This window comes from Hevea brasiliensis, unplaced genomic scaffold (assembly GCF_030052815.1).
Source record: "Hevea brasiliensis isolate MT/VB/25A 57/8 unplaced genomic scaffold, ASM3005281v1 Scaf151, whole genome shotgun sequence".
NCBI lineage: Eukaryota > Viridiplantae > Streptophyta > Magnoliopsida > Malpighiales > Euphorbiaceae > Hevea > Hevea brasiliensis.
This window is the reverse complement of record NW_026614643.1, coordinates 41,972-62,590: the sequence shown is the minus strand read 5'-3', so window position 1 is coordinate 62,590 and position 20,619 is coordinate 41,972. Positions and strand designations below refer to the sequence as shown.

The following is a 20,619-nucleotide window of genomic DNA, read 5'->3' as shown; positions in this document are numbered from 1 at the left end:
TCCTAAGTGGATGCTTGTTCAACACTTTTACAATGGAGTTTCACCAGCTATTAGAAGTACGATTGATGCATCTTCTGGAGGTGACCTTATGGAGAAATCTGAAGATGAAGCTTTTTCTGCTCTTGATAAAATTGCTTATAACAACTACCAATGGAGTTGTGAGAGGAATGAGATCAAGAAACCAGCTGGTATGTTTGAGCTTGATGCCATGAATATGATTAATGCTAAATTTGATGCTTTAACAAGGAAGATGGACAAGCTAAGTATGAAAGTAGATTCTTCAGCTGGAGGTTCTAGTAATACAGTAGAAGTTGGAGCTACAAATGTCAATTGCGCAGCAGATTTTTATGCAATTAATCAAGATTTTTCAAGTGAGCAAGTGGATTATGTGGGGAACTACAATCAAAGACCAGGTGGTAACTCATTTTCTGCAACTTATGATCCAGCATGGAGAAACCACCCCAATTTCTCTTGGGGAGGTAGACAAGGGCAAAATCAGAATTTTCAGCAACCTTCTGGATATCAACAAAATCAGAATTTTCAGCAGAATAGAGGCCCCCCTCCTGGAATTTCTAAACCTCAAAATGCACCTGCTCCACCTCTACCACAACAAGCACAACTAGACAAGACAGCTAGATTGGAATCTATGATTGAAACTCTACTTGTGAGCCATCAAAGTCAACAAGAAATGATTTCTCAATTAGCATCTAAAGTAGATCAAATGGCAACACACAACAAGATGTTAGAGAATCAGATAGCTCAACAAGCTAGCTCTTCAAGTAACAAAGCATTTGGGAAGCTTCCTAGCCAACCAGAAAATTCAAGGGAGCATTGCAAGGCTATTACATTGAGAAGTGGAAAAATATTGAAGGATGGAGATAAAAAGATTGAAGAGAAAGTTGAAGAAAAGAAAAGCAGAGAAGGAGATTTTATCTAACAAGAAGAAATTGGAGGAATTTGAGACTGTAGCTCTCACGGAAGAAAGCAGTGCTATTTTGCAAAATAAGCTTCCACCCAAACTGAAGGATCCTGGAAGTTTCTCCATACCATGTCACATTGGGGATATTAGTATAGATAAGGCTTTGTGTGATCTTGGAGCCAGTGTTAGTCTGATGCCATTGTCTATCTATGAGAAAGTGAAGATTGGAGAAATGAAGCCTACTACCATATCACTACAGTTAGCAGATAGGTCTATTAAATTTCCAATTGGAATAATTGAGAATGTTCCTCTAAAAGTTGGGAAATTTTTCATACCAGTGGATTTTGTGGTATTGGAGATGGAGGAGGATGTACACATTCCTATTATTCTTGGTAGACCTTTCCTTGCTACTGCTGGAGCTGTGATTGATGTAAAAAATGGGAGACTTACATTGGAAGTTGGGGAAGAGAAAGTTGAATTTAATTTGTTTCAAGCAATGAAAAAGAAAGATGATTCAAACTCATGCTTGAGAGTTGATGTGATAGATGAAGAGGTTAGAGAAGTGCTTAAAAGCAACATCACAAGATCCCTTAGAAGCTTGTTTGGTTCATAACATCAAAAAAGGGGATGAGATTGAAGAAGCTGCAGAATATGCTACAATTTTGGAAGGAAATCCACCTTTGCCTATGGCTGATATTGAAAAGATTGGGAACTTGAAGCAAGATACAACTTCATCATCAAAGCTTGAGAAAAGTGAAGCACCTAAGGTAGAGTTGAAACCTCTTCCAACAAATCTCAGGTATGCTTTTCTAGGTCAAAATTCTACATATCCTGTGATTGTTAGTGCTAAATTGACTGATTGTGAGGTTGAAAAATTATTGAGAGTTCTTAGGAAGCATAGAAGGATAATTGGTTATACCATTGATGATATTAAAGGAATACATCCTTCTGTGTGCATGCATAGAATTTTGTTGGAAAATGACCATAAAGCCTCTCGAGAATCACAAAGGAGATTGAATCCAAATATGAAAGAGGTTGTGAAAAAGGAGATCTTGAAATTGCTTGATGCAGGTATTATTTACCCTGTTTCTGACAGCAATTGGGTAAGTCCAGTCCATGTTGTACCTAAGAAAGGGGGCATCACAGTAGTGAAAAATGAAAATGATGAACTAATACCTACAAGAAGCTAGAATCGGATGGAGAATGTGTATAGACTATAGGAAATTGAATAAGGCAACTAGAAAGGACCATTTTCCATTACCATTTATAGATCAAATGCTTGAGAGACTAGCTCATCATTCTTATTTTTGCTATTTGGATGGCTATTCAGGGTTCTTTCAGATCCCTATTCACCCAGATGATCAGGATAAAACTACCTTCACATGTCCTTATGGTACCTTTGCATACCGAAGGATGCCATTTGGACTATGTAATGCCCCTGCTACATTTCAACGATGTATGATGTCCATATTTTCTGACATGATTGAGGGTATTATGGAAGTGTTCATGGATGATTTTTCTGTGTATGGTAAATCTTTTGATGAATGCTTATCTAACTTGTCTAAGGTTTTGCAGAGATGTGAAGAGTTCAATTTAGTTTTGAATTGGGAAAAGTGCCATTTTATGGTACAAGAAGGAATTGTTTTGGGACATCTTGTGTCAAACAGGGGTATTGAGGTGGATAAATCAAAGGTAGAAATTATTGAGAAAATGCCACCCCCAACATCTGTGAAGGGAGTGAGGAGTTTCTTGGGGCATCTTTGGATTTTACAGGAGATTCATCAAGGATTTCTCTAAGATTTCTAAACCTCTTACCAATTTATTGAGTAAAGAAGTGGAATTTAATTTTGATACTAATTGTATGAATGCTTTTTGCAGTATAAAGGAAGCTTTGATATCTGCCCCTATTATGCGTGACAGATTGGTCATTACCTTTTGAGTTAATGTGCGATGCTAGTGATTATGCCATTGGGGCTTTTTTGGGACAAAGGAAAGATAAGAAGGTGTATGCAATATACTATGCAAGTAGGACCTTAGATGATGCTCGAATAAATTACTCTACTACAGAAAGAGTTTTTGGCAAGAGTATTTACTGAGACAAATTCAGGTCCTATCTTGTGGGGTCTAAGGTAATAGTATACACGGATCATGCAGCTATCAAGTATCTCCTTCAGAAAAAAGAGGCTAAACCTAGATTGATAAGGTGGGTGTTACTCCTTCAAGAGTTTGACTTGGAAATTAAAGATAAGAAAGGAGTAGAAAATGTGGTAGCGGATCATCTATCTAGATTGAGGCAAGAACAAGGAGACAATTTGGGAAAAGAGCCCCCAATAGATGATTATTTTCCTGATGAGCAACTGTTAGTAATCATGAATGCACAAGTCCCTTGGTATGCAGATTTTGTGAACTATCTAGTGTGTGGAATCCTTCCACCTGATCTAACATGGCAGCAAAAGAAGAAATTTCTTTTTGATGTGAAGGATTATGATTGGGAGGAGCCATTTTTGTTCAAGAGATGTGGAGATGGGCTGATTAGAAGATGTTTAGCTGATGAGGAGATAGGGGATGTTATCAAAGATTGCCATTCTTCACTTTATGGGGGTCATATGAGTGTGACAAAGACTGCAGAAAAAGTTCTTCAAGCAGGGTTCTTTTGGCCACACATGTTTAAGGATGTGAGGAAGTTTGTAAATGCATGTGATAGGTGTCAAAGGATGGGTAATATCTCAAAGAGAGATGAAATGCCCCTCCAAAATATATTGGAAGTGGAATTATTTGATGTGTGGGGCATTGATTTCATGGGACCTTTTCCATCATCCTTGGGACACAAATACATTTTAGTTGGAGTAGATTATGTGAGCAAATGGGTTGAAGCTATACCATCTCCAACTAATGATGTTAGAGTTGTGATTAAATTCCTTAAAAAATTCATTTTTACAAGATTTGGAACTCCACGTGCCATTATAAGTGATGGAGGTTCTCATTTTTGCAACCATCAATTTGAAAGATTATTGCAAAAATATGAAGTGAAGCATAAGATTGCAACACCCTACCATCCACAAACTAGTGGTCAAGTGGAGATCTCCAATAGAGAGCTAAAAAGAATTCTTGAAAAAACAGTGAATAGTTCAAGGAAAGATTGGTCACTAAAGTTAGATGATGCTCTTTGGGCCTATAGAACAGCTTTTAAAACTCCTATTGGTACTACCCCATTTAGATTGGTTTATGGGAAAGCTTGTCATTTACCTTTGGAGTTGGAGCATAGAGCATATTGGGCCATAAGAACACTGAACTTTGACTTAAAAACTGCAGGAGAAAAAAGAATGCTGCAACTAAATGAACTTGAGGAACTTAGACTGGATGCTTATGAAAATGCCAAGCTTTACAAAGAAAGAACTAAGAGATGGCATGATAAGCATATTAGGAGGAAAGAATTTCAGGAAGGTGATGTTGTTCTTCTATACAACTCTAGGTTAAGGTTATTTCCAGGAAAATTAAAGTCAAGATGGTCAGGACCCTACACTGTTATAAAGGTATACCCCTATGGAGCTGTTGAGATAGGTAATGAAACCTCAGGGACTTTCAAAGTTAATGGGCAGAGATTAAAGCATTATATTGTTGGAGAACCCACGCAAAGGGTCGTAGAGGTTTCATGGCTTAGTTCTCCAATCAGGGATGTTTAGAATTGGAGTGGAAGGTCAAGCTTAAGACCCTAAACAAGCGCTTCTTGGGAGGCAACCCAAGCGTATCCTTTTATAGTTCATTAATTTTCCATTTCATTTCATTTTCAGTTTTCACCCTCATTAATCTCAAAAGTGACATTTGTTTATCTTTTGTAGGCCATTCATGAAGATTGGGCAAGTTTACACTTGTGGCAAAAACAAAGAATTGAAGGGAAGCAAGTATAAGCAACATTCTGCACTTTATCCAGTGCCTGTGAACAGTAACACCTTTAAACTTGTGCTAAATTGCTGATGTTGCAATATACTTGATAGCACATGTTTGATTTTGTGTTTTGTGTAAATTCTGTGGAATGCAACTTGAATGAGGATCAATTTTGATATTTAGGACTGATGTGAGCTTTATTGAAGTGCAAAAATAATGTTTGTTGAGTTTCACCTTTTAGTGTATATATAATTTTGTAGTCTGATAGGAATTTACATGTTTTTGTTTGAATTGCTGCTAGTTTTTTGCAATCTGCAGATTTTTGTTACTGTTCATGCTACTGTTCATGCTGCTAAAAAGGTCAATTTCTATGTCTTTTCTGCAATTCTTGAATGTTTGGAACTTGTCTCAAATGCTGCTGAAAATATGCTTTTGGTATAAGATCAGAAAGGAGATCATTTCATTAAGTGTGCAAAAGGTAGTCACAATTAGTGCCTTAATTGAAAAAAAATGCTTGCATGAGCTAAATGAAAATATATTGTGTTTGATGAGTGCTAAGAGATGATGAACTTAAATCCCTCAATTTTATGGTGTTTGTGTGTATTTGGTGATTGCTGAGGGTCATGATAGAATTCCATAGCTTGTGGACTGTTTTTGGCAAGCAAAACCACAATTTTTCCCAAAACCTGCCGAAACTTGCTGATGACATTGCTTGTCAAGCAGAGTCTTAAGCAAATTCTGCTGAACCTTATGCTTAACCCCAAGCATGGCCCATCTTACAACAAGTCTGCCCCACAATTTAAAATAGCCCAAGATGTCCGCCAATTTTCCAAAAGCCTCCCCCACACTCCCGATAAAACCTCGTCGACTCCTTTCCCACGCCATTTTTTCTGGCAATCTTTACAGGAAGCCGAAAGGTTTCTTTCCTTTCATTAAAATGGTAAGAACTAAAATGTGGTCTTCCCACAAACCCAAACTCAGCAAATTTCGACCTAAAATGGGTACTCCATCCTCATTGCCCACAAACCCTAACCCCAGCCCCAGTCCGCCGCTCCCTCAGTCACCGCCACCACGAACGCCGCCATTACCTCAATCGCCACCACCTCCGTCACCGCCACCACCCCCAAGCCAGATACCACCTCTCATTCCGCCGACTCCCCTCTCGCCGCAAACCGAACCGCAAAATGAAACACCAATTCTCGACACCCATTCCCCAGAACCAGTGCCTGAGCCTGCGCCTACTCAAACGAAAACCAAAGGTAAAACTAAAAGGGCTGCAGGTAGACCCAAGGAAACCCCTGTCGGAAAACGAAAACGAGTACCCTCTGTTCCTTTCGACCTAAATTCTCCACCTCAGCCGTCCTCTGAACCAGTCAGCAAAAGGACCAGGTCTTCCTCACAAACCCCAACACCAGTGGTCCAAACACCAGTACCTCAGTCTCCCTTACACTCTCCAGCACCTGCATCATCTGCAGATAATATCGAGGAGGTAATTTCTCCATTACCTTGGGCTTTTAGGGATATGGCTATGAAAAAGGCCTATGAGAAATTAGTTTCTAAAACCATTTTGGCAAACAAGTATATGGATGAGCAAATTTTGAAAGAATTAGGCATTTATGACTCTGTATTTGCCTATTTGAATGCTGTTAGCTGGACTGATTTTGCTAAAATTAGGGAACCAGTGTACAAGGATTTAACCCTGGAATTTTTGAGTTCCTTAAGGCTGAGTTTCAAACCAACAGTGCCTGAACATAAAGATATGATATATTTTCGATGTGCTGGAATTGATAGGGAGTTAGACATGGCTGCTATGAATGCAATTTTTGGTTTTCAAGATTCGGGGTATAAAAACATTGAGTGGCAGCAAACTGTTTATGACCCTGTTCAATTCTGGAAGGATATTGCACCTTTTGGGGGTTATTATAGACAGAGGACTGCAAAAGCCTCTAGGATAGTTGACCATGTATTGAAATACCTCCATAGGTTCATTTCTTACACTGTTTTAGGAAGGGGACACAGTAACAGTATTGTGGGTGCTGGTGACTTGTTTCTCTTGTGGTGCATGAAGGAGAGAAAACAAGTAAGCACAGCCCATTTCATAGCTACTCATTGGCACCAAATTGTCACAAAGCATACTAAAGGTAGTATAGTTTTTGGGGGGGTATATAACTGCTATAGCAAACTCATTTAGCTTTGATGCTAGTCTATATAAATTCTTTGCCGGTTACTGGGAATCATATATAAAGACACAATGTTCTTGCATATGGATGTTTGTGAGAAAATAGGCCATACCTATAATCATTCTGAAAGATCCACGATACCACCGTACTCTGCACCCCACTACCTTTACACCAGCAGAACCACAACCAACCACTACCCCACAGTTTTCAGCAGACATTTTATCCCTCTTAAGATCCTTGGAATCCAGAATAACAAGTTTCACTGTCTAACCATCTGTTCCCTCACCTGACAACACAGAAATTCTTGCTACCTTGAAGAACTTAGAAATCAAAATTGAAACCATGGGTCAGCAGCAGGTTAACCAAAAGAAGAAGCTAGAAAAGAAACTTAAAAAGAGATTTTTATCTCTTAAAAGAAAGCAAGCAACATCAACTTCAAATGTTGGAGCTTTACAACAAACTGGCCCAATCCTACAACAACTTATATCATTGGGGCCAAGCCATGTTTCAAGAAATGAAAGACCTCACAGAAAATTTGGAAACTGCTTCTGAAGCTTCGGATCACAATGAACCTACTGCAGAACCTGAAGCAGACCCTGATGCAGCAACAAAGCCTTGATAGCAGAGCTTGATCAGTAGCAGCAGTTTTAATTTCTGTTTTAAGTTTATTTTGTAATCTGTTTATTTTAGTTTTCGAACTTTGGTACTAGTTGTAATACTTTGGTAATTAGTTTTTATGATTATACTTGCACTTCTTTCCTTTAGTTTACTTTATTTTATTTTATTTTCTGCTATGGACATAGATACTCTGTGAATGCTTTTTGGTTTAATTTTTGATTTAACTATTAGATTTTATTTCTTTACACTTTTTCATTTTCTTGCACATTATTTTTGCACTTTATCTTTTTCTTCAATCATAATTTTGTTGACATTGATGAGTTGCACAAATTTTCTTTGAGCCACATCTGTTCCACATCAGTTGGAGGTAACAGCTTCCCTTACACCATTTAAGCTTATGGTATGTTACCAATGTTTATGCTTTCGCTTTACCCTATGCAGCAGGTTAAGCAATATCTTAAGCAGTGTAAATCCATACATTTGGGATACTTTTTCACATTTTTTCTCTCTAAAGCTTCATTGTTAATATCATTTTGAGCTAATTTTGAAATACTTGAGCTTATATTGATTTAATCCCTAATTGTATATATTTCATTAATTGATTAGTTCACAAAATTTTGCCCATCTTTGCATTCATTTTAAACATTGAGGACAATGTTTCATTTGAGTTTGGGGGTGAGGGCAAAATTTTTAAAATTTTCATTCATTCATTTATTGCATTTCATTCATCCATATATAGATAATCCATATACTTATACATATACCACGCACATGTCTATACTTATATACATACATTTGCATATAGTTTTCATATAGATTACACTTAGTTTTAATTTAATTTATGCATTATTTTAGGATCATGCATATCATAAAAATAAATTTTTACCTTGTCCTTAGAGGATTGAGAATTGCTTTGAAGAGCAACTGAGCTTACTTTTAGAAGGGTTTGATGGATTGAAAGTTCTAGATAGGTGCAAAGTTATTAGATTCTTGCTTTAGTTTATATCTTCTTAGCCAAGGGCCACTCAATCAATTGCATTGACTTTGAGTGCTTAGAGAAAACTCTAGGGTGAGAAGTAGCTAATTGATGTCTCACCAATCCTAGAACAATCTTTCTAAACCTTTCAAGGCGAAATCATAGCATACACTTGAAAAAGAAATGATCTAGGCATTCTTTGAATTTTAAACCCATATTTTAGCCTTAGCCAACCTCACTTCAAAATTTCCTTTGAAACCAATTTGAGCCTACATTTATCCCTCTTATTTCTTTGGAACCCACATTAATACCTAGCCATAAACCCAAACACTTACCTACCCTCCATGAGAATAATTCTTAAAGAGATAGATTCCTTCAAAATATATATATATATAACAATTAGTTGGGAGAAGTAATTAAAATAAAAAAAAAAGCTAGCAAATTCAATTATGGTATGTAAAGTAATTCACCACCCAAGTACACAAAGAAATGAGTTTGGGGGTGAATTGAAAGGGACAATTATAATTCAAGTCAATGATATTTATGTAGTCCCTCTAAAAGCTTCAAAATTATATGCTAGCATTAGTGAAAAGTTGTAAAGTTCCTTCTCCCAATTGATTTAAAAAAATAATAATAAAATAAAATAAAAAATATTTTGTGTATCTTGATCTTTTAATAATTTGATTATTCTCATATTTTGTTACCTTTATCCTTTCTTGTTAACCACATTATCACCCCCTTAGCCACATTACAACCCTTGAAAGTCCTTTTGATCTTTTGATAGTGTTTTGCTACATTAGTGGAGATTGGAATAGGAAAATTGCCTATGGGATTGTGATATCATTAATCCATTCATTTACTTCCATCATTATTTGAGATACTTTAGCTTATGGATTACCCTATAGTCTATTTAGGCACGATTATTCTTGTGATTGATTGGTTTGGGCTTGATGATATGGATAATTGACCCAAGACTAAGCGGTGATAACTTTGGTAAGGATTAAATTCTTTGCATCTTGAAAGTGGGTACATGGTTTGTTGGTGGCTAAAGGTAAGCTTGAGAGTTTGGATAAGTAATTTTCATGAATTTAAGGTAAGGTACCCCAAATTGTATTAATTGTTTTTAATTTGCTTGAGGACAAGCAAAGGTTTGAGTTTGGGGGAATTTGTTACACTCACTTCATATAGGCATTTTAGGGTAGTTTTGCATCCATTTTGCCCTTATATTTTAATATATTTTATGTTTTTATCTTTATTTTAGTTTATTTGTTAACTTTAGATACTTTATATTTGATTTTCGTAATTTTTGTTGTTTTGATAGGATTTTTGTGGCAAAATCGAAGATCAATGAGTGCAATAGGAAATAATTTGAAGAGATTTGAAGTTCTTTAAGCATGGAGGAAAGTTGAAGAAATCAAGCCTTGAAAGAGCAAACTAGCCGAAATATGCTTGAGACTTTGCTTAAGGTCATGCTTAGGGTAAAGCGGCAATACTTAAGGAGCAGCACAAGTCAAGCACCAGCAGAAGAGTTCATTCTACTCTAAGTCTGCCGAGATTTGCTGAAGGTCTGCTTAACCTTAAGCAGACAGTGTGACCAGAAGCTGAAATTTACTAAGAAGCTGCTTAGGGTTAAGCCGAACCCTAAGCAGACTGGCCAGAACGTGAAAAATGCTGCTGACTTGGATAATTTTACGCCTCATTTCCTATTCACTCCTTAGCTGTTATTTACTTTTAGGGCAATTTTTTAGGACCATATAAATTCATCATTTCCTTATTTTTGACACAAGAGGAAGGGAGGAAAAAAAACAAAAAGGAAAGAAAATTTAATAGAAAGAGAGAGAGAAGACGCCATTTTCTTTTGGGGAGGAGCTACTGCACCAGTTTTGGAGCTCCAGAAACCAGAGACTTTGGTTCTTCCACCTGGGTTTTTCTATTTCAGCCCTCTTATCATGTTTTCCTTTACTTTTCCATCAATATTTCTTGTAAATACTATCATGAGTGAGTAATTTCTTTAGATTTCAGAGTTGGAAAATATGTCTTAGATTAATTTGTGGATTTGGATTGGGTATTTCCTTATTTTATATGAATATGAGTTTTGATTCCTTCCTTGTGTGCTTGATTTACTTGCCTAATGTTGGTACCCATTGGGTATTGTGTTAATCTTTGATTGAAGGACCGAAAGGTGAAAGTCATTGATGGATAATCATGGATTGGAACTTAAAATCACCTAGATTTAGAAATAAACTAGGACTTTAAGAGGAATTAATTATTGGTTACAAAACTTAATGGGTTTTAAAGTAATCAAATACATACGAAAGTAGGTTTGGTTATTTTAGAATACACTTTGATTTGCTTGAAAAAGATATCAAAGGGATTTAGAATCAATTTCCTTCAAACTCTATTTTTCCCTAAAAATTGGAATGCCCAAGACAAATCCCAATTAATTTATGCATAAACCCCCAACTCTGGAATCAATTTTTACCATAATTAGACTTTCGTTTAAATTACCCATTGTTAATTTTAGTTTAATTGCGAACTAGAATTAGAATTTATTTGTTTGCTCTTTACCCATTTCAATTAGATTAATCAATTTACCTTGCTCATTTACATTTAACATTTATTCATTAATCATTAGCCCAAATAATCGCTTCATTCATAGTTTAGTAATCAAACAGCAAATCCTCGTGGGAACGATACTTGATTCATCACTTTATTACTTGAGACGACCCGTATACTTGCGGATAAGTCACACCAGTAATATCTCCTTTTTTGAGGACCACCATGAAGATGTTTCATCGAACACCACATTTCGGGATGTGTAGCACCTTGTAGTTGTAGGATCACAACATTTCCACCCTTTTATTTGGCTATCATATCCCACAAAAATACATCTAACAGCTTTCTTGTCAATCTTGCCACGTAAATGATTAAGTACAAATACATAGCACACACATCTGAATACTCGAAAATAACTAACTGTAGGTTTCATGTTCCATAATTTCTCAAAAGGTGAAAGAAAGCATAACCTTTGTTGAGGAAGTCTATTGATCACAAAGGCTGTAGTCCTCATTGCTTCTGCCCAAAAACTTCCTGGCACACTCTTTGCATGGAGCATACTTCCACAAATTTCAGCAAGATGTCTATTGTTTCTCTCCGCTACACCGTTTTGTTGTGGTGTGTTGGCACATGTGAATTGGTGACGTATTCGACATTCCTGTAGATACTGGGAAAACTTGTTTGAGCTATACTCTCCCCCATTGTCAGTGCGCAAGCAAAGAATTTCCTTATCGACCTCAGTTTAATTATGTCTTTAAACTCTTTGAACTTTGAAAATGTGTCAGATTTTTCTTTTAAAAAGAAAACCCACACATAAATAGAAAAGTCATCAATAAAGGTCACCATATACTTCATCCCACCAATTAATGGCTGCTTAATAGGTCCAAACACATCAGAGTGTATTAACTCTAGTGGTTTCTTTGCTTTAAACTTGGACTCCTCGCACGACAATTGATGTGCTTTACCGTACTGACGCCTTGTACAGATTGTGTCTGTTCTTACTTCAAGTTGGGGAAGTCCCTTAAGCATCGACTTACTCATCATCACACTTAGCTTGGAGTAGCTAACGTGACTCAATCACATGTTCCATAATTCTGCTGTTTCATTCCTCCTGGTCTTGTCTACATACGCAGACTCTGCTGACATCACATAGACTGATTCTAACCTTCTTCCCTTCATCATTAGCTTTTCTAAAATCTTGAGATCACGATACACCTTCACATCTTGCGGGCCAAACAAAACAAAATGACCTGATGATGTTAATTGTGCTACCGAAAGTGGATTTTTCTTCATTCCTGGGACATGGTAGACATGTTAAAGTGACACCTGGTTAGCACTATATTGGGGAGAAACAACCGTCTTACCAACGTGAGCTATTGGTAACTTAGAATTGTTGGTTGTCACCACCACACGGCTTCCTTTGTATTCTGATAAGTCCTACAGCTTTTCTTTATCGCCTGTCATATGATTTGAGCAGCCTGAGTCAATGATCTAGTCATTGTCATAATCAATCTATTCAGATGTTGTTACAGTGAGAGCTAACTCCTCCTCTTCTGTAGCAAAGAATGCTTTAGCATCCCAGTCATCTTTGCTTTTCTCCTTTGTATTGGAAGTAGCAGTGCTGCTCTCCATAGACCTTTTCTTGGACCAACAAGCTTTTGACATGTGACCCTTCTTTCCACAATTGTAACACTTCCCTTCAAACCTTTTACTGTTGCCATGATTCTTTGAAGCTCCTCCTGGACGAGAGCTCCCCTCTCCTTGATGATTTTTCACCTTCTCATCATTCCTTTTAGATCCACTAATGACATGTTGCTTGTAGGTCCCTCTGCTCTTAATGGTGTAGAGTGCTTCCTCTTCACCCTTCAGCGAGACTCCTCCCATTTGCTTAGCCATGGCCTCTTGACCAGCAAGCAAATTTTCAAACTCAACAAGTGATGGTTGATTTGGCCATCCCTGTACTGCAACAATGAAGCCTCTAAATTCAGGTCTCAAACCATGAATGATTATTCTTTTTATCCTGGTTTCTCCAATTGGAGCTGTTGGATCTAATTCTGAAATTTCACGGCATATCGACTTCACCTTGTGAAAATACTGGGCCACTGTTATATCACATTGCGCTACTGACAATAGATCACTTTCTAACAACTGTAGTCGCATGTCATTCTTCTTTGAGAAAAGTGTAGCCAGTGTGTCCCAAGCTTCTTTTGGTGTTTTAGAATCTCGGATATGCTCGAATACGTCTTATTCTATTATAGTCTTTAGAGCAAACATAGCTTTGCCCGCTTTTATCTTCCACTTCCACAAGGTACCACTTGCATCCTCTGCATTCGGTTGTGTAACTTCATTTCCGTTAACTACCTCCCACAGATCTTGGCCTTGCATGTAGGACATCATACATGTTGCCCATGTGTTGTAATTCTGGTTGTTGAGCTTTTTAATCCCTCTAACAACTTGAAGATCAGTCATCTTGTCAGTATAGATCAACTTCCACCAATTTGATGGTACTCAGACTATCTCACGACCAACCTGGCTCTGATACCAGAATTATTGAACACAGAACACAAGCTTTTAATAATCTCAAGAGGAATAAGAATGCACTCAGTAATGAAAAGCTCACAAGTCAATTTGTTTTCAAAAGGAAGTTACTTTATTTGATCCAACAGAAGCCTTATATAGGCTTACAAAGAAAGACACGTTAACATGATTTCTCTAAGAAACTCCATGACTTCACTAACAAGACTCAACTAAACCAGTAAAATATAGAAACAAACCAGTAACAATTCATAGCTAAAAAATAGCAACATACTCATAACAGTTAAACCCATTAAGATAGCATTAACAATTAAAACTAATTTCGAACTGACTTGGTCAAATCAACCTTCAAGAAACCATCAGGTTGGTGTTGCAAGCTTTAACACTGGCATATAAATAACATTAAATTAAATTAAAATTTACTAAATATATAAAAATGAGAGAGATGGAAAATTTTAGTGCTCCATGTGACTACTTTTATAATAAAATTTTAAATTATTTTATTAATTTTAAGATATATATAATTATTAAATTTTTATAATTAAATGAAATACTAAAAATATTATGAGGCATTAAATAAGAAATTTACAAAATTTTAACCATTAATTAAATATTAATTCAATATATCTAATATTTTCAAATATTTAGTCATGAAAATTGAAGTAATAATAATAATAATAATAATAATAATAATAATAATAATTAATAGGAAACTAAAAAGAGAATTAAATAAAAAAAATAAATACTTAACATAAAAATTATAACTACTATACTCATAAAACATGATAATTTTTACATGATAAGTACCATGTGGCAATACTAAGATAATATTTGTCTACATGGCAATACCAAGAAAAACTCTGTAGCTATTATATCTAATGTTTTCGATTATTTAGTTATGAAAACTGAAGTAACAATGATAATTAAAAGGAAAATAAAAAAGAATTAAATAAAAAATAAATTTTAATATTTAACATAAAAGATAATAATTATTTTAATTATAAAACATAATAATCTCTACATTATAATTGCCATATGGCAACACCAAGATAAAATTTGTCCACTTGGTAACACAAAGAAAAACTCTATCTGATTTAATATCTTATGTTTTCAATTATTTAGTCATGAAAATTGAAGTAACAATGGTAATAATAAAGATAATTAAAATAAAAAAAGAAAATTAAATAAAAAAGTAGAATTAAATACTTAACATAAAAGATAATAATTATAATAATTATAAAACATGATAATTTTTATATAATAAGCATTGCCATGTGGCAACACCAATAGAAAATTTGTCCATATAGCAATACCGAAAAAAAACTCTACATGCTTTAATGTCTATCTAACTAAATGTTTGTGCTATGCATAAATTTAATAAAAATTAATTTTTTTATATTTAACTTAAATTTTAATATTTTGCTTTTCATTAAAATTATTTTTAATATTTTTTTAAAAAATTTGATCATTAAAATTTGTAACATATCACTATAATACTCCCATTTAATACTTTATTGTAACAACCAGAAAAAAAAAAAAAAAAGAGGATGAGACTTGGCGTGTGACAGTGGATTTCCACTGTCACTGCCAGTTTCTTTAAAAAAAAGAAAAAAGTCAAAATCAGGAGGAGGACTGCCCCCGCCCCCCCAATTTCTCTTCTCTCCTCTCCTCCCCTCTCTTCTTCTTCTTCTTTCCTTCTCTGGTGACCGGACAGCGACCTCCCAAGCAGCTCCCCATCGGGCCGGCGACCCTCCAGCGACGGCCAGAACCACCAGAAACTGCAGCAAGAGAGGGAGAAGAGAGAGAAAATGCGCGCACAGTGGGCAGCGGCTTTCCGGCGCGATTCTGGCTTCATCCGATGTCCAATCGAGGCGATTCAGATGGCGTTGGAAAGCTTGTTCTGAGAGCTTTCTTTTGATACCAATTTTGCAGCAAATGGAGGTCGGATGAGTGAGATATGGAAGAGAGAAGTTTCGGGTTTTTCAAGCTTTTTCGTCAGATCTAGGACGATCCGACCGTTGGATCGACGATCCGAGACCACATATGGACTGAGGAAGAGGGGAGGAACATAATGGTATGATCAGATCCGGCAAATGTCGTCGGCAACCAGCGGCCGGCCACCGTGCGCGGTGGTTCCGGCGGTGGCTCCGGTGGGCTTTGGAGATGATTCAATTTCCAGATGCTTCCTCATAAATTTTTGAAATTTTTGAGACACAGATAAACTTCAGGTAAGATTATTTTCATTATTTCTCTGTCTATGGAACATAAATACAGTGTTTCTTAAACAGGAAAAATTGGAGAAAAATTCTAAGAAAAATATATGATGAAAGTAAAATTATTTGGAGATATTCTATGGTGTTTGTTGAATTTTTGAGTGATTGTAGAATATTTTTGAAAAATATAGATGGATTTTAGTTAGATTTTTAACATATGGGCATATAAGATTATTTGAAATTAAGATATTTAAATTTTATATGATTGGTTGAAGCTTGAGGATGAATGTTTAAATATGTGAATATTGAATTGGGTTGAATTAAGAATACGTTAGCTGTTGGAAACTTATGGAATTGAGTAATATTCTTGAATAAAATATTCATGGGTGATTAGAAAATTACAATTCATTTTGCAATAGCCTTATAATATTATTAAGGACCGCGGGGCAAAATTTTAGAATTTTTAGAGTTTGTTTGAGTGGATTTTTACAACATGTCAAATTATAGGGACTAAAACTTAATTTTTAAGGTTTTGAGTATTGCTTGGTTTGGAGGGTCCAAGAGGGGCCACATAATGATGTTGAGATATGAGTTGAATTCAGAAGTGTTATTTGAGCCTTTTTGCAGGTTGGGTAGGTCCCAGGTATAGGGGAAACTCTGCCGAATTTTCGGCATAAATTAGGTTGTCTATTGCCTCTTTAGAGTTTTATTATAACTTAGTACTAATAAATTTATAATTTAATTATTAGGTGATCGAGATCAGCTATTTTTCTGCATCCAACAGCCACAATAGTCATCGGTGTACTGTGAATAAAATATTAATTTTAATTGTAATTTCACTATTATTATATGTTCAAGCATGCCCATGCATCACTTATATGTATATATCTATGTAGTTAAACTCTAGGCACGTTTTATGTTGCATTCACAACTGTTATAGTGCTATGGATGTTGTTGTGGTAATTTGGAGCAGTGTGTGTGCATTGGCGTGCGTGTGATGTGATGTTGGCTATGGATAGGACGGGTAGTTACGACTTGAGATCTTCGCTTGGACCCGGTCCTTCGGGGTAGTCACGGCTTTAGTTCTTCGCTGGGGCCTCGATTTGGTTTATTAAGCGAAAGTCCGGCTTGAGTTCTTCGCTGGCACAGGTTGGATTTAAGAGAACTGTATAGGGGATCAGCTCACATAAATTATGATTGATATTACTGGGTGTGTGAGTGCTCCAAATTACCTTTTTGCTGTTATGATGTGAAAATATTGCTGATGTTGCATTTCACTCTACAGGGTGCATTAGCTTTAGATAGTTATAGAGATTATGGTTAAAATTGATATTTTACTCTCTAAGTTGAACGCTCACTCTTGTTCACCTATTTTTTCTAGGCTACAGGAGGAGTTCTTTACAGAGCAATCTGCTTTCTTCCTTGCAGGTTTAACGTCGGTTATTTAATTGTTTTATTATTGTTTAAAATTTGAAATCTATAACTCCGCATGTGTTAGTAATAGTGTGAACCTTATTAGAAATCTTATTAATTTAAAATTTTGAGATTAATAAATGAAGATTTGTGTGGTAAGTAAATAATTTGTAATTGGTGGTAACAGGGTTGAGCGAGGCTCCCCTTATTTCAGTTTTTGATGGCTATCGGGTTGGGTTGACCCAAATAAAAATATTTTATTTTATTTACATGTTGAGCCTAAGTTTTTGGGCCTTGGTTATGGATTTGAGAATAGTAAGGCTTACTACGGGCCTCGGAGGCTTTATGCCGGCCCAGGTCCTAGTACCGGTCCGGCCCATAGGTTGGGTCGTGACAAAGTTGGTATCAGAGCTTAGGCTCTAGATTCATGGGAAATAATATACTTGAGAGTGTAAAAGGAGTCCTGTTAGGATGTTACATGCGGAGTATAGGATTCTGTTTGTCTTTTTCTGTAATTCTTTGTTTCTAGATTCTACGTTATACCTCGAGAAATATAAAAGTGCCTCAGTTTGTGTCTTGATTTTCGTGGAGTATATAGAAATGTGAAATAGAGTTAGCAGACATATTGAGGTCTATCATGAGGATACGTACTCCAAGAAATACTATATTTCTATCAGTATGGGTCTAAGTGTTGTGCCTATCTAGTGCTAGGCACGGGTACATAAAGGTGAGTCTTGAAAGTATAATTGCCCTAGATAAGGATGAGGATGCCACTGCTGGCAGTCATCAATGGATGACCCAGTCAGAATAAGTTTATGATAATAGAAAATTCAAGAGAGATAAGAAATTAAGAGATCTAGTCTGTCAGGACATATCGTAGTAACTATACAATGTTCTCAATGTCTACTCTGTAAGCTGCAGATTACAGTACCGACATGAGATTATTGTGTAGAGCTGCGTGCATCCTCGTGGTGCTCCCTAATGAGGGTGTTTACGGATGGCCTCTGTTTTGGTACAATTATGCCAGAACAAAGTTTTATATCTGCAGAGAAGTTGGGAACTCCTGGTTAGGGATCTAGAGCTAGAATATCGAAAGGTCACAATTGGGTGGTAACTAGAGTTAGTGACTCAGTTACCCTAGCATGAGCTAGAGTTGCACTAAGAGTTGCCATCAGACCAGAGGTTTCGGACTAGTTGTAAAGTAAAGGTGACACCTATAGAGTGATACCATCTAGTCTTCGGTATGGAATTTTGGATGGTTTTTGCAGAACGACAGACGTTTTGCTTAGAACTTAGTGAGAATAGAATACCTTGTGTGTATTAGCAAGGTGTAAAGTACAACTCTACTTCCTAGAGAAGGTCAAAACTATGAATTGATGATTTACAGAGCTATGATATGATAAGAGAGACATTAATTTGACATGGTTTTGGGCAAGGTGGTAAATGTAGTACCTTTATTGTAGCAAGTTAGGGTATAGAACTATCTTTTTAGAAGGGATCAAAGGTTATTACTAATAATGGTGATCAACAAAATAGTGCCCCAGATGGGACTGTAGAGTGTGGTAGAGAGTAATTGGCTCGGGTATCCTGTAGAGGATGCAAGTTCCATTATACAAATCATATATAATCAGATCACGATGGATGTAAATCCTTTGAATTGGATGATGGGTTTGAGTGCCCGGAATCTTAAGTTTTGGCTAATTGAGTAAACAGGGAAAATAATAATAATAACAAATAAATAAAATTACTACAGAATCAGTTCTCGAGGTAGTAAGGGTATTATGTAAGCTAAAGGATAAGAATAGAAATCATACGATAAAGGTATGCCAGCAATTTCCTGAGTTCCTTTCTAACTTCATATTGTTCCAAACAATAGTATAATCTAATTTTAACAGTATTAAGAGTAATAAATTAGCGAAGATAAATCACAGAAGGCCAATGGATAGAGAAAGTGCAAAAATGAAAGTGTGGACAATTGATTGCAGATGCAATATAATCTAAATGCCAGTGGAAGTACTAGCTAGAGTGGTCAAAGGACTAAATCTGAGTAGCACAGATATGTGATAACGTGGTAGAGACTCTGAAAGGTATAGTTAGCAGGTACAGCTGTCATGTTAGAAAGAAGAATGGAACCAGGGATAGAATAGTCAAGTTCTATTTTGGGTAAGAAAAAAAAAACGGAAGGACAACCTGAAGAGCGCATAATAAAAGGAACAAAGTTAAGATACAGGGTAGGCTAAGTGTTATTCTTGGCAAGGAGAATGACAAGGATGGAAAACCCAAAATGAGACCACATTAGTGAGAATAGTGATGGAGGTATGGAATACAATAATAATGAGTAAATGCTAGAAGGTGTGTGATGGTATTGCGGACTACCTAATTAGGTAGAGAAAGAGAAGTTAGTAAGCAGTAAGTTGAATAAAAGTCAGTCTAAGGGATCAAATAGGTATGATGAGTGGAAAGAATTATAGATAATGATACATAGGCTTTAAGTTAGACTTTTGAGATAGTGAGAAGGTAGTTAGAGGTTCGTTATGAATGTCAGGCAAACATTTTTAGTGTGATCAACATAATCACTTTGTAGTGAAGTAATAACGACAGGACAACAGCAGGGGTAGAACGAAAAGTGAGGTTCGTTATGAATGTCAGGCAAACATTTTTAGTGTGATCAACATAATCACTTTGTAGTGAAGCAATAACGACAGGACAACAGCAGGGGTAGAACGAAAAGTGACAAGTCTGGGTGGTTATAAATCACTAGAAAGTTCAATGATCAAATTAATGACCATAGATAAGGGTGGAATTAGTGTTGGAAGAATCTATTAGTGAGAAAAATCTTTCAGGAATCAACAAAAGTTAAAGGCACAATATAAACGATGATAGATATGAATCATAGGTCAAGTATAAGTAAAGTTAATAAATTATGAAATATTATGTCATGAAGGACAATGGTACGATAAAGGGTTCATGCAGATGATACCTTATAGGTAGAGCACAATTGTGCTAGGAGATGATGAAATTTGGAGAGAAAAACCAAGAAACATAGGTTAAACGTTATTATATGGACAATCAAGTGTAGTTTAATATAAGAGAATATTTTTCTTTCTTTTCAAGTTTAGCTCGTGTTTTTGGTTCTAGAGGATTATATAAGGAACAGATACTGAGTTAAGGAGACCTAGTTATTTAAGAGTTTGGTAGGTACTAATTCATACACAATTTCTTGATATGAGAATGATAGTAGGTGCATACCTAGTGTTAAGTATGAAAGGACAATCAGAGTAATGACAGGAGTTAAATTGATTAGTTACTAAGGCTTGCGACTGT

General features: G+C 36.0%; 2 protein-coding genes across 2 annotated transcripts; one reads left to right on the top strand and one right to left on the bottom strand.

Annotated features, from left to right (window-relative positions):
• Positions 1–5,801: 5,801 nt before the first annotated feature.
• On the top strand, positions 5,802–6,463 carry LOC131176527 (leucine-rich repeat extensin-like protein 3). Its single transcript, XM_058141572.1, has 2 exons — positions 5,802–6,293; positions 6,455–6,463. Exons 1-2 carry the CDS (start codon positions 5,802–5,804, stop codon positions 6,461–6,463), a joined length of 501 nt encoding a protein of 166 aa, XP_057997555.1.
• Positions 6,464–12,646: 6,183 nt separating this feature from the next.
• On the bottom strand, positions 12,647–13,294 carry LOC131176526 (uncharacterized). Its single transcript, XM_058141571.1, has one exon. It carries the CDS (start codon positions 13,292–13,294, stop codon positions 12,647–12,649), a length of 648 nt encoding a protein of 215 aa, XP_057997554.1.
• Between the last annotated feature and the right edge of the window lie 7,325 nt (positions 13,295–20,619).

What these genes read in the sequence shown, in the direction of transcription:
- LOC131176526 (XM_058141571.1), bottom strand. Translation starts at nt 13,294, where the DNA reads ATGCGACTACAGTTGTTAGAAAGTGATCTATTGTCAGTAGCGCAATGT.
- LOC131176527 (XM_058141572.1), top strand. Translation starts at nt 5,802, where the DNA reads ATGGGTACTCCATCCTCATTGCCCACAAACCCTAACCCCAGCCCCAGT.